The sequence below is a fragment of the Apus apus genome, chromosome 1 (assembly GCF_020740795.1).
Source record: "Apus apus isolate bApuApu2 chromosome 1, bApuApu2.pri.cur, whole genome shotgun sequence".
Classification (NCBI taxonomy): domain Eukaryota; kingdom Metazoa; phylum Chordata; class Aves; order Apodiformes; family Apodidae; genus Apus; species Apus apus.
The window spans coordinates 132,275,895-132,290,059 of NC_067282.1; the positions used below are offsets into that span (position 1 = coordinate 132,275,895).

A 14,165-nucleotide genomic window follows, 5' to 3' on the forward strand; every position below is an offset into this window, starting at 1 on the left:
AGAAGAGTCCACACTCTGGTTCTGGTGTTTATTTGAAACATGTAGAATCTGAGGCAGATATTGGAAATGGTACAAAAATCACAGAGCTGTCTGTGGGCTAGAAGCCAACTCTGCAGAAGGTGAAAGGCACTCCATTTCCTTCAGGCTGGGGAATGTTTCTGCAGCCAAGGGCCCACAGGTCACATTACAGACCTTTACTGCTCTTCATCTTCGCAGCTGTGGCAGGGCAGAACTGAGTATACAGCTGAGCCAGCAAAGCCTGGGATGTGATCTCTAGCCTTGTCTCATGGCTCAATTTGTTCCATACATGCACCGCATAGGTGTTATTAAGGAGCTTGTGAAGCTCTGAGGAGCTGATTGCTTCAAATAACTTCTTCCAGTCCTCCCAGTAAATAGGATAAAAGGCTTCTCGGAAAAGAGCAGTCACACCCTTGCAGTTCATGTTGTTCTGGATATTAGTGATGGAGCACCACTTCTTGAAGACACGTGTTAAGAGTGCTGGGCCCTGGTGGGCCCAAATCCAGCCTTTGTAGTTATCTACAAAATCCTGCATGCAAAGCTCTATGAACTTGTGTTTGGGTTTAAAGGACAGAAAAGCCCCGTTCAGTACATTCTTAGACTGGGTACCAAGCACATTGGTGAGGTTCTTTAAGTTCTTAAGCACAATGAAGTCTGTGTCCAGGTAGATGCCACCAAATTTCCACATGATGGCAATTCTGCAGGCGTCAGACAGGACAGGCAAGAAATAAGGTTCCCTCCGGTGCTCATCCTCCGAGTACCACTTTGCCAGAGGAGTCCCTGAGAAAAGCTCTGGCAAGTCCAGGTGACGGATTTCCACGTTGGGGAAGCAGCTCAGCAATGAGAAGCCCCAGTGGTTGGGTAAGGAAGCGTTCCCGTTTGCCAAGCCTTTCATGAGCACCACAACCCTCGTCCCAGGGTGCGTCCGGGCCGCTGACTCCACAGAGCAGGTGAACAGGTAACTTGGGTTAGTTTGCTCCGAGGTCTCCACAAAAAAGATGTCCCCTGGTGAAGAAGGGGGCCCACCAGCAGTGGGCCAGGGAAGGAAAGGCAAGAACGGTTCACACCTCCTTTGTGCAGTCAAATGGTGGAGCTGACCCTCAGCATCCTCCCCAGTTCTCCAGTAGAACATGACAGAGGCAAGGAACACAAATGTAACGGCAAGGATGAACAGAGCCCTGGGCCTCTGGGTCAGCAGCATTGTAGCCAGTTTTGGCAGGCAGTTGGATATCCTGGGCAGTCTCGACCCTGTCACAGCCTGCTCTCCCAAGACAACCGTCAGGATCTGAAGGGCAGGAAAGAAAAGACATTGACAGGCAAGACAGCAGACCTCGGCAAGGCCTTAGGACAGTGCCACAGCAGAACAGAACTCTCCTGACTTCACCTCAAGGCAGCATGCCTAAATGACCCTTTGGTCATTCCTGAAACAGCCTCCTGGCTTCTCCGTATTGTCACAGGGCCTTCAGGTCCCACATAAGATATTACTGCCTATTTTTGGATCCCTCTCTTTCAAACATACAACAAGGACCAGTCTCTCCTTTCTGTATATCACAAACCAAGAATGATCCTCAGGTCCATCCATGTATATTGTCCATGTCTGTTGTACTTGCCACTTGGAAGATTATACAGCATTTGACACACGAATGGCATTCCTTAATGGTGGTGCACAACAAACTCGAGGAACAGCATTAGAGACCCTATCTCTCATCTTCTAGAATTCCAGGTCATTCTGGACATGAGACATATATGCAAAAAATCTTAGGATGAGGAGACAGGAGTGCTGCTTATGAGTGCTCCTGGAGTTCTGTCAACAGACATTTTGGGAACTGCTGTCCTGATGAGGGTTATTCTTCCAATACAACCTGCCCTTCCCCAAAACCAAACACAGTAACTAAAACCCCAGTGCTGTCATCAGTTCCTATCAAAAGGCCTCAGTCTACCAGGATGTTGAACCAGCAGTTGCTGCCCTTCAAAATCAAACACCCACCCCTACAGAGAGCCTGGCTCATTTTTCATGGCACTTCATGCATAACAGAAGGGATGGATAGTGGGAGAGGAACTGATACAAGGCAGCTTTGGAGGCAGATGGAGATGATAAGAACTACCCAGGTAAAGAGTTTCAAAGTTACTTCTGAGCCCTATTCCCTTGACAAGCCCTCACTTCTACCTCCTCTGGAGGACGGTGCTACCTATCCCAGCTGTCACCAACCACGATGCAAAACCCCCTCCGCCCTACCCTCACTTCCTTTTCCTCCTGCAGAAGGGAGGGATGGAAAGGAAGAGATGATTAACAAGGCAGTAACAAAGAGGGATGTCATTTTAGCTACATTCTCAGCCTTAGCATCAGCCTTTCTGCCCTTGCCTCCCCTCAAAGTGAAGGGCAGCAGAACCAGCATCTCCTGGGCCCACCACTCAGGCTCCAAAAGTCAAAGTGCAAAAGCACATGAAGAAGCAGTGAGGAGGATTGTGGCATTTACCACAGGAGAAAGTAGCCTCAAGTTGCACCAGAGGAGGTTTAGATTAGATTTTAGGGAAATTTTATTCACTGAAAGGGTTGTCAAGCATTGGAAGAGGCTGCCCAAGGAAGTGGTTGAGTCACCATCCCTGAAGGTATTTAAAAAACATGTAGGTGTAGCACTTAAGGGTAGGGCTTAATGCTGGACATGGCAGTGTTAGGTTTAGAGTTGGACTTGATGATCTTAAAGGCCTTTTCCATCCTAAGTGATTCTATTATTTCTCCTGCCTCCCTCTGTTCTGTTGTTTCATCTCCAAATCCCCATGCTCCACAGCAGCCAGCGTCAGGAAAGAACAAAAGCTTTAATCAAACCACTGCAGCCAGACAGAGAACAGGACAGAGAACCCCCCCTGGAAAAATCCCATTTGTCATTCACCCTGGATTACCCTGGGTCACACACTAAACTCTCCACATAGCCAGAAAATGACTTGTCAGCCACACTGGCAAGTTTCCAAATGCAACAACATGGAGCTACCACTCTCCACTAGGCACTGGGGCTTGGGCAGCCAATATTCAAATAATCAGTTCCGGATTCCCAGAACATTTTCTTCTCTTGCAGAGAAACGCCAAGATGTGTCTTGGGTGTTACAGGCAGCAAAAAAAACAACAAACCTACTCTTTTTTTCACATACCTATTTCTTCCTTCCTTCCTCCACACCACAGACAGTTGAATCCTGTAAATAATTTTTGGCTTGTTAAGCTGTGAAAGAGGAAGCAGGTACAGCCTTATGAGGACAAAGTCTATGCCGTAGAGAAGGCAGGAACCTGTGGCTAAAATCTAACAGCAAGTGAATGTCCAGGCTACTTGCATATTTTTAGTAAGAGGAGGAACTTCCACTGCAATCGTACTTCTATGCAGTCAGAAATACACTTCTGCTTTTGTAGTGCGTGAGAGGACTCTTTAGGCGCTGTTGTAGCACTAAACAAACACAGGAAATCTTGAGCACTGCCTTCCTGTGAAACTCCAAGCCCCATTCCCCAGTAAATGCAACTACTACTCACCTGACCCTGCTTTTAAGTCACCACGAAAGTCACAGCTCAGCTAGAGAAGATTTCCATGAGGCTAGTGTCTCTGAGAGTGCGTGCACCTCCATGGCCCGGCACTTCCTTTTTCTGAAAAGAAACGAAGCGGCGAAAGGCGGAGTCGGAACACATCGAGAAAATGAGCAGGTCACAGAGTATGTGACATCAGATGTTCAGCTCATGCATTGGCTGATAGAAAGGCCATGCAGCTGTGCCTCATCTCATTAGAAACGAATGAGCAAAAATAAAAGAAAGAAAAGGAAGGAAGTGGAAACCCCATTATCACATTATGTTTTATACCGCGGTAGGAAACCTTTTCTCTTTTCTGCTCCTTTGCTAAGAGCTAATTCCCAGTGCTCGCAGTGCTTGGGTGACTGCCATGAGTGCTCAGCTGAGAGTGTCATAGAGCTGCCTCCACTCACCCCAAGACTTCATTCCTGAATGCTCCTTTGAACACACACTCTTTTGACCAATGAATATACCCATCCATTTGGGAATACTCCCTTCTTTGCCAGGTACTTCATGGAATGAGACTGCCAAAATCAGGTAAGAGTTACTCCTGCACCCAATGGAGGCCAACCTTGTGTCGCCCCCAACAGAAGAGGGACATGGAGCTGCTGGAACGAGTCCAGAGAAGGGCCACAAAGATGATCAGAGGGCTGGAGCACCTTTCTTACGAAGACAGGCTGAGAGAGTTGGGTTTGTCCAGCCTAGAGAGGAGAAGACTCCAGGAAGACCTTACAGCGGCCTTCCAGTACCTACAGCAAAGTTGAGGAGGGACTGTTTACGAGGGTGTGTCCTGGTAGGACAAGGGGCAATGGTCTTAGTTGACCTGATCTAGTCAAAAAGGTCCCTGTGCGTTGCAGGGTGGGGCTGGACTAGATGACCTTTAAAGGCCCCTTCCAACCCCACACACGCTACGATTCTACGATTCCCTTACACGTTGACACGTTAACAAAACACCACCCTTATCCGTGCAGCCACTAAGTTTAGGCTTCTATGCAGTTTCTATTCAGTTTCCTCAAGAAATGTTAGGCCTTTTGCTCTGTAGCTTCCCAGGCCCCTCTCCCCTCCCCAGATCCTTCCAGCACTGCCACACCACAGACAGACCCAGAACAAGGACGCAGGCACCAGGGAAGCTCTTTGGAAAGCGGCTTAAGCAACTCCCAGCCCTCCCATTGCTGGAACTCTCCAGGCCTCAGGTCAGGCCCCATCTAGTCACAGAATCACAGAAGGGTTGGAGTGGGAAGGCACTTCTGGAGATCATTTGTCAAATGCCTCTGCTCAAACTAGAGTCACCCAGGCTTTATCTCACCTAACTTTAACAGCCTGTGCTATAGGCAGCTGTCTTCCCATTAGAGGCAGCAATGCCTGCAGTCCCTTAGCCACATGTATCTAGAGTTAGACACATGACCCTGCATCATCCATTGGCTAGAGCCCCAGTGAAAAGAAGATGATGTCCCCTGTACACTGGTCCTAGTCCTGGTCACTGGTCCTTTTGCTGATGTGGACATGTCAGCTCTGTCAGCGTGTTCAGTACTCCAATGAAAGGAAGGTCTTGCTTTTCCTTCTCCTTCCAGTGTAGAAACAGGCAGATGCTGAGACCCTCTGAGAACGTGACAAGGACTGGTTAGACATTCACGTGCCACAAGAATTTCTTCAACAGAGAAAGAAACCTGCTAATGCATATTTTCTGACAATACAAGATTTGTAAAATACTGCATATAATTTTCACAATCTTGCTTGCTAAATTTCAAAGCTGAACTAACCAATGCAATTCTGGAAATATGCAATTTTATTTTATTTTTTTAAAAAGAAACAAACAAAGCAGCAAAACAAACAAAACAAAAAAAACTAGTCCAAACAAAACTTCTAAAATGCAGAGAGACAACTTACTGCATAAGGTAAAGGATGGCATTTATATGGTAACAAGTTTTGCTTGTTTCAAGCACAAAAAGCATAAAACATGGTGCAGAGGGAATAGACATGGAAGACGTTGTAACTCTGCTGTGCAAAGACTTCAAACAATCTGATGCTGCTGGATCAGCACATGCTCTCATCTACTGCTGGTGCCTCTAAGGGGTACCAGGGCACCCTGCAGTGAGCAAAGGGGCTTCCTGCCCTCCGTAACTGTAAACGTGCTTCACCGGTATTTTCCTTGGTAGCAAAACAAGCACCACCAGAAGTCCCTGAAACCTGGCAAATAATAGGACAAGATGTGCGCTGGTGAGTGATACTGGTACAGAACATCACCAGATCTTAGTGCTGGTTCAAGTAGTGATAATAAATGGCAAGAAACTAACTGTAGAAAATCATTAAGCACATGTGTTTAGCAATGTCAGAGAATGAAACGTTACATTCTCAGTTTGGATGGAAAGCAATTAGAATTGCTTTTACATAATTACATGAGAACAGTATAATTCTCAGATTATTACTTCTGCAGAAGGTTTCAAACCTCCAGGCCTAAACCTTAGTGTAACCAGTATACACAACTGCCTTAGCCAGAGGGGATCAGAAGTTTACAGGAAAACCATGGCTGTGTATATTCCAGAAATGCAAACATTGTTTGCAAAGTAGAATGTAAACAAAGGATGTAAATAAGGAGTTCCTTGCTTTTGTCTTCCTTCTGTGATTTAATTAATACATCCTATGCCTAGGCAACTAGCAGATTTAATCTCTAAAGCTAGACAGACCTGCAAATGAGCAGAAAATATAGGAGAGAAGGTGCAAAGGGATGAGGCAGCTATTAGGAAACATCCCTGCTGACTACAATGGGAAAAGAGGGTGAACAGCAAGTAACAGAAATACAGCCACAAACTAAGGATTCATTTTTGCTTAAAATATTTCAAGAATAAAATTGCAAAAGAAAAGCCAAATGATCCTTGACAGCATCACCTGCCCAAAGGTATCAGAAAGTGTGATCACTTGGGTTCCTATAACTTTGACTGCCTGAGTTCATGCTTGCTGTTAAATACTCTCTTTTTCTTGATGAACAGGCTGCTCTCTCCTGAGCTGGCCTGCCTGTATAGAGTGCAGGGAAGCAACAAACCCAGCTCCTGGGCTGTGGGGAGGAGAGAAGCTGAACTGCTGAGCAGGCAGCTGGTGAGGCTGGAGAAAACAGGAATAAGAGTCAAAATAAGTCAAATAAGAATGTAAATATTTGATCAATTCACAGTACTTCCAACAAGAGGACCCCTGGGCAAACTGGAATTGTGATTGAGTGCTTGCACAGTGCAGAAAGAGGAACTACAGCTGCCAACAGTATTCAGCTGACGTAACCCCAAGCAGAGGGAGAAACTCTTCCTTCTGGTTTTGTGAGCCCTTTGAACCAGTCTTGAAAGGAAAATAACCAGTGCCCATCCTGTGAGCCTACCCGCATGTAGTGCACACTCCTAGGGTCATTGGGAGGAAGACCCAAACCTCATGGCATCCACCTGGTAGATGAGGTGGATTCTCTATTCTCAAATCCTTCTCACGGCCCTCCCTTTTTGTGTGTTCCTTGTGTTGGCTTCTCAGTCCCTGCATTTGCTCAATCTCCCCCAGCAGTGACAGAAAACACAAGGTGGCTTTTTCATTCATCCCCGAAGAAGGGAACATGTGAAAGAAACATAACCTGTATCTACCTCTATTATTAACTAAACCGGACTGAGAATCTGGCACACCTGAGATTGGGCAGAATACGGCATTAACATCCAAATCTGGTTTCACAGGCTATATGAAAATTCACTCTGGTGTACCTTCCCTTTTCTCTTTGTCTTTCATTGCTTGTCTTTGTTGCATGATTTTATAACAACCTCAGCTACCTTATGCCATTAAAGTAATCAAAAAAACTATGTTTGTGGTACATAAAGTAGAAACATGGGAACACAGCTCTGATCACTGGAACAGGCTGCCCAGGGAGGTGGTGGAGTCACCTTTCCTGGAAGTGTTTAAAAGATATATAGATGTGGTGCTCAGGGACATGATTTAAGCACTGAAGAGGTAGATTTAGGTTATGGCTGGACTTCATCTTCAGGGTCTTTTCCAACCAGGATGATTCTGTGATTGCTCCAGTCCCAGTTGTCCTTAGGAGAATGAGCCAAGTACTGTTGAATTTAGTGATGTCCCTTCAAGTGAGCTTATGGACTTATGAACATAAAAACACTGTAGGGGTGTGTAAATTTGCTACAAATCAAGTAACAAAAATAGAAAGAGGTCCAGCAAAGTGCTGCTGCATACACAGGTGGTTGTTGGGGGTCCTAAACAATATCACTGATCACAAGCAGCCTGATAGGAGTATTTTTGGGACCCATCAGAAAACAGCTGAAGATCTCAATTTTCTCCAGATTTGCACTACCAGCAAGAGCAGAGGAAGTGAGATTTGACAATGCCAAAATTCAGTGGGTGACCAATCAGGCTGTTAGACATGGAAGAGCAGAGTGGTGCCAAACAAGGATGAATCCACCAGCTAATCGCATTAGTATTGAGGGGAATTAGAATTTAGCATTTTAGCAACAGTTTTAGAGCTCCTCCTTCTGATGCTAGGAAAGAATGGCAGACCAAGCATGTGCAAATATTGGAGATGAGGGGAATTGTAATTGCAGTGGGTACAAAGCCATATGATACTGCAGCTAAAGACAGAAGATACTTTGTGGCACCTGACTCTTAACTGAATCTTTTGTACTTCATCACAACTTCAGCTTCCCAGAGTGAACCCTGCAATATCCAATTTCATGTACATGTTTTTTAGAACTAAGTTTTCTCCTGATATAAAAGAAAGTTAAAATACTCATATAACTCTAACACAGTTCTGGATAGACACTCCGTGGGGTAAGAAGAATTAAAAGCAAGCCACAGCAAACAGTCAGAGGATATTAGCAAGTTTCTGCAAAAAGGAGGAGATTGTGGGAAGAAATAATACGGCAGGTTTTGCACCTGTTGATTCCCAAATCACCATATCGAATGTGGCCATAGATGTGATGGCATCTTGCCAAAATTATCCAGAAAAAAAATAAAATATAGACTGCCTGTTTCTTTCAACAGAGAGAACTAATGAGGTACGTAAGTAATGTGTCCCTCAGGGGTCAGTACTGGGACCAGTGCTGTTTAACATCTTTGTTGGCAACATGGTCAGTGGAATTGAGGGCACCCTCAGCAAGTTTGCTGATGACATCAAGCTCTGTGAGGTGTTCAACATACTGCAGGGAAGAGAGGCGATCCAGAGGGACCTTGACAGGCTAGAGACATGGGCCCATGGCAAGCTCATGAAATTCAGGCAAGGCCAAGTGCACGGTCCTGCACCTGGGCCAGAGAAATCCCAAGCACAGTTGCAGGTTGGGTGGAGAATCGATTAAGAGCAGGAAAAGGACTTGGGAGTGTATTCATCAATATGAACCAGGAAGGTGCACTTGCAGCCCAGAGAGCCAACTGCATCCTGGGCTGCATCAAAAGAAGCATGGCCAGCAGGGCCAGGGAGATGATTCTGCCTCTCTACTCTGCTCTCTTGAGACCCCAAGTAGAGCACTCTGTCCAATTCTGGAGCCCCCAACACAGGAAAGACATGGAGCTCTTGGAGTGAGTCCAGAGGAGGGCCATGAGGATGATCAGAGGCCTGAAGCACCTCTCCTGTGATGACAGGCTGAGACAGTTGTGGTTGTTTAGCCTGGAGAAGAGAAGGTTCTGGGGCGACCTTAAAGCGACATTCCAGTACCTGAAGGGGCTACAGGAAAGCTGAGGGGGTCTTTTTACAAGGGTGTGTAGTGATAGGATGAGGGGCAATGGATTGAAAGGGGAACAGGGTAGATTTAGGTTAGACATTAGGAAGAAATGGTGAGAAAGTGGCACAGGTTGCCTGGGGAAGTTGTGGATGCCCCCTCCCTGGAAGTGTTCAAGGCCAGGTTGGATGGGGCTCTGAGCAACCTGGTTTAGTAGAAGGTGTTTCTGCCCATGGTAGGGGGGGCTCGATCTGGGTGATCTTTAAGGTCCCTTCTAACCCAAACCATTCTATGGTTCTATGATAAGTAATGGCAACAAACAGAAAATTACATAGGCAGTCATGGCAACATCATTAGCCTTCAGTTCAGCTTCAGTATCCCTAAATGCAATAAGCAGGAGTCTAAAATGAATGGAAAATGGTCAATAATGCTATTATACTTAGAGTAGGAAATTTGTTGAATTAATTAAGACAGAGCCATAACAGCTTCCAAAGAATCTAGGCATGCTCAATTTATGATTCTATCATTAGTCTAATTTCAATTAAGTGAGCTTGCTTAGTAGCTTCATCAGTTGCAAAAAAACCCACAAAACCAAACGTACAAAAAACAACAACAAAACAAACACTAGCAAGAGGTGTTATTTTCTCAGTAACCCTTTGGCAGGATTAGCTTGCATCCAGTGACAGGGCTATTTGAGAATGGTGGCATATGAATTCATAACAAAGGAGTGTTCTCATGTTACCAGTGCTGCTAGCTACAGCCAGTGTAACAGGAGAGGTGCCTGAGGACTGGAGGAAGGCCAGTATCACTCCAGTCTTCAAAAAGGGCAAGAAGGAGGACCCAGGGAACTACAAGCTGGTTAATTTCACCTCTATCCCTGGGAAGGCGATGGAGCCACTTGTTCAGGATGTCATCTCTAAGCACGTTGAAGAACAGGAAGTTATTGGGAGTGGTCAGCATGGATTTACCAAGGGTAAATCATGCTTGACCAATCTGCTAGCCTTCTATGATGTCATAATTGGTTGGCTTGATGAGGGGAGAGCAGCAGATGTCATCTACCTTGACTTCAGCAAGGCTTTTGTCACTGTCTCCCATAACATCCTCATTAGGAAACTGAGGGACTATGGGCTAGATGAGTGGACAGTGAGGTGGACTGAGAGCTAGTTGAGTGCCAGAACTCAGAGGGTTGTGATCAATGGAGCAGGGTTGAGTTGGAGGTCTGTAACCAGTGGTGTTCCCAGGGGTCAATACTCGGTCTGGTCTTGTTCAACATAATCATCAATAACCTGGACAAAGGGACAGACTGTATTCTCAGCAAGTTCACTGGTGATACCTAACTGGGAGGGGTGGCTGACACTCCAGAGGGCTGTGCTGCCATCCAGTGTGATCTGGACAGGATGGAGAGTTGGGCAGAGAAGAACCTAATGAGCTTCAGCAAGGGCAAGTGTAGGGTCCTGCACCTGGGGAGGAAGAACCCCATGTATCAGTACAGGTTAGGGGTGGATCTGCTGGAAAGCAGTTCTGAGGAGAAGGATCTGGGAGTCCTGGTAGATAGTAAATTATCCATGAGCCAGCAATGTGCCCTTGCTGCCAAGAAGGCCAATGGAATCCTGGGGTGCATAAGGATGGGTGTGGCCCATAGGTTGAGAGACATCATTCTCCCCCTCTACTCTGCCCTGGTGAGGCCACATCTGGAGAACTGGGTCCAGTTCTGGGCTCCCCAGTTCAAGAGACACAGGGAGCTTTGGGAGAGAGTCCAGCCAGGGCAACAAAGATGTCTGGGGGACTGGAGCATCTCCCTGGAGGAAAGGCTGAGAGAGCCGGGACTTTTAAGCCTGAAGAAGAGAAGGCTGAGGGGAGACCTTATTCATGCCTACAAGTATCTAAAGGGTGGGTGCAAGGAGGTGGAGCCAGACTCCTTTCAGTAGTTCCCAGTGACAGAATGAGGGGCAATGGGCACAAGCTGGAACACAAGAAGCTCCATTTAAATACGAGGAAAAATTTTGTTATGGTGAGGCTGACAGAGCACTGGAAGAGGCTGCCCAGGGTGGTTGTGCAGTCCCCTTCTCTGGAGACATTCAAAACCTGCCTGGATGCAGTCCTGAGTAATGTCCTCTAGGGGATTCTTCTTTAGCAGGGGAGTTGGACCAGAAGATCTCTAGATGAACAAGTAAACGAAGTTAGTAGTAGCCATAAAGCTAATGTTCCACCAGAGAAGAGATCTGCCTGCTTTTATGAGTGATTGCACCTTTACCTTAATGAGCACATGGCAAGGCAGAATGTGCAGTGCTGTGTGTGAAAGGGTATGAGTCTGCAAGGTGGCTGGGGAAGGCCCTCCTATTGCAGCATCCTATTAGAGTCAACATTTGCCTGTTTCAGAGTCTTACAAAGGACTTGTACTGAGACAGTTTCACAACGTTGAAAAGACAGTCTATGTTTGCCTGCTTCAGAGCCCCACCAGAGGTTTGCACTGAGACAGATGCACCAAGTTGTGCAGAAAGAGAATTTATTCTCTTAGGCATCCGTTAGGCAACGGATATCACAAGTTGGGAATTGCCAATGATAAATGCACTTACTGCAAAGATTTGAGCTCAAGTTAGTAATTCCTGGGTAAATATCTGTTTTTTGAGGAAAGAGAGGATTCAGACCCATCGACCCCTATTGATGATGTGGGCCTAGGTCATAAAGCATGTACTGGTTGGTTCTTAGCAGGATGTAATGCTTATTAACTGAGAGAGGGGCAGGGAAAACCCAGTGCTCCCTCTTGACGCAAACTTACCTGGTGTCATTGCTAACTTTTAATTTTGGCTAACTGCTACCACCCTGTCTGCAGAACCTTCATTCCATTTCAGAGGTCACACCAATTGCCAGCCATAAAATTTGCAGTCAAGCCATCCCACTTCTGACATCCAGGTTGTCTCATAGCTTAGATAAACAAATGGACTTCCACCCCTGCTCCTTGCCTGGTGCAAGGTAAGCACACTGAATTAGCCTGCTGCCTTGTCCAAGGCTGTGTGCAAGGTAAATGGCCTGCATGCCTTTGTAGGAGGTAGGCACACTGATCAGCTTGCATTCTTGCTCAGTTACTCTTGAAATAATTAAGACATCTTTTCCCAGAAGCCCCACGCCCAACATGGCACAAAAGCTAACCCAGAACTCCCTGTGTCCAGCGTGGGACATAACAAGTGTTAGGTGCCAACCCCAGAACACAGCCAGCTCTGCTTCTCACTTTCCCAGTAGAAGGAGGTCATATGCAGGCTTAGCTGGTGCCCTGTCCTCAACTTCAGAGCTGCTCAGCCTAATTTTTATTCCTGGCTTGGCTCAGCTTTGGTAATAGCAGGTTCTTTATGCCCCTTCCCGTGTCCACAGGGAGCAGCTGGAAACAGCAATTCCCAGCCTCAGAAACAGCTGGGTAGTAGTGGACTGAGTGGGGTGTTGCTGAACTAACTCAGGAATCCTGTGAGAAGGGAGGAAGGGAAGGATCCCATAGGAAGGTGGACAAATGAAGCAGGGAACATGACTTGCTCCAACACTGTTGTAGGATCCTTCGGATCCCACAATGAAGTGGACATAAAGCAACATGCTGGTGGATGACTCCACTGAGCACCTTGTCCATAAAGGTACTGCTGCACAGAATGCAGCCTGCAGTTTAGATCATCGTCTGTAGTACTGAAAGGTGAAGACTGATGTGCCCATGATATAAGGGTAGGGAAGGCCTGGAGAAAAGGTCTGCAGGAAACAACCTCTCATGGCTACAAGAATCCAAAACATATTCTGGCATGCAGTAGCTCTTTCTTAATCTTCTGCAAAGACATGAAGTTAAGGATTAAGGCAAGGCAGAAAGGCTGTACTTCCTGCACAGCACTGATAATGGCACAGCTACACAGATGCAACGTTTGCCTCAGAGTAATGCTCTTCCAAAGAAGAACAGCACAAGCTGAAAAAAAAAAATCAAATGTAATTAAAACACAAAGAGGGAAAAAAATATCAGTTGTGAAGCCATAAACCAATCAGCATTTCCCACAGTTGAGCCACAGGAGCTGAGATTGCTTTTAAAGTATGCTGTATTTCCCTATAATGCAGGTAAGGGGCAGAGACCCCTGAGAGATCAGAGACCTCTGGCCAAGGGCTGCTCAGCCTTCTAGCACAGAGATCATCCCCAGCCACCAGGAAAACCAGCAAGGAAATTCCCTCTAATCACTGACCCGAGAAACTGCCTAAATTCCAACAAGAGGAAGGGGCAGAATTTGGCCACGTTAAGACACTGGGCCAGCTCTTGCTAGCAGGGCTGTAGCTGCACTGCTCTCTGCCACCCGAGCAAAGGGCTGACGAGGCAGTGGGAGGGGGGGACACAAGCCCACAGGGGCAAGAGATGCCACTCCCAGAGACAGGTTATTCCTACCCATCCCAAGAACAGGGGGAACGAGGCACAGCCCACCCACCACAAATCCACTCCATTCCAGTGCCCAGAAGAGGGGATGCAGCCACACGGAGCCTTCCAGAAGGTTCCACCATGGCAGCACCACCACCTCAGCCACTGCCCCTACCCTAGGGGAATGGCAGTGGCCTGTGGAGCCTGTGTGGCTCCAGCAGCAGGAGGAGGGAGGGCCAGCCCTGCCCCGTTTTGTGCAGTTAGGAAAAGCTGAGCAGGAGAAGGATCTTGAGGTGGGACTGTCAAAATGCTGTCCTCTACAGGGGGAGATGGGGGCAGGGCACCTGCTGCTATGCAAGTGCAGCCCCAGCACCCTTCCAGCTGAAGGTGACTCCAGAGGGCAGGAAGCATGTCCCAACCCTCTCTGCTCAACTGCCCCCCGATTGCCACCCCACTTCCTGCAGAACATCCTCCTCCTCTTCATGACAGCCCTGGCTGGCCACAGCCCTCCCATAGAATCATTTTGGTTGGAAAAGACCTTTAA

The 14,165-nt window shown here is 46.9% G+C and overlaps 1 protein-coding gene across 1 annotated transcript; it reads right to left on the bottom strand.

Moving 5' to 3' along the window:
* Positions 1-14: 14 nt before the first annotated feature.
* On the bottom strand, positions 15-6,935 carry LOC127384111 (lactosylceramide 4-alpha-galactosyltransferase-like). The gene is made up of 2 exons (XM_051618139.1): positions 6,930-6,935; positions 15-1,303 (listed from the first exon to the last, which is right to left on the bottom strand). Exons 1-2 carry the CDS (start codon positions 6,933-6,935, stop codon positions 185-187), a joined length of 1,125 nt encoding a protein of 374 aa, XP_051474099.1. The 3' UTR covers positions 15-184.
* Positions 6,936-14,165: the final 7,230 nt, after the last annotated feature.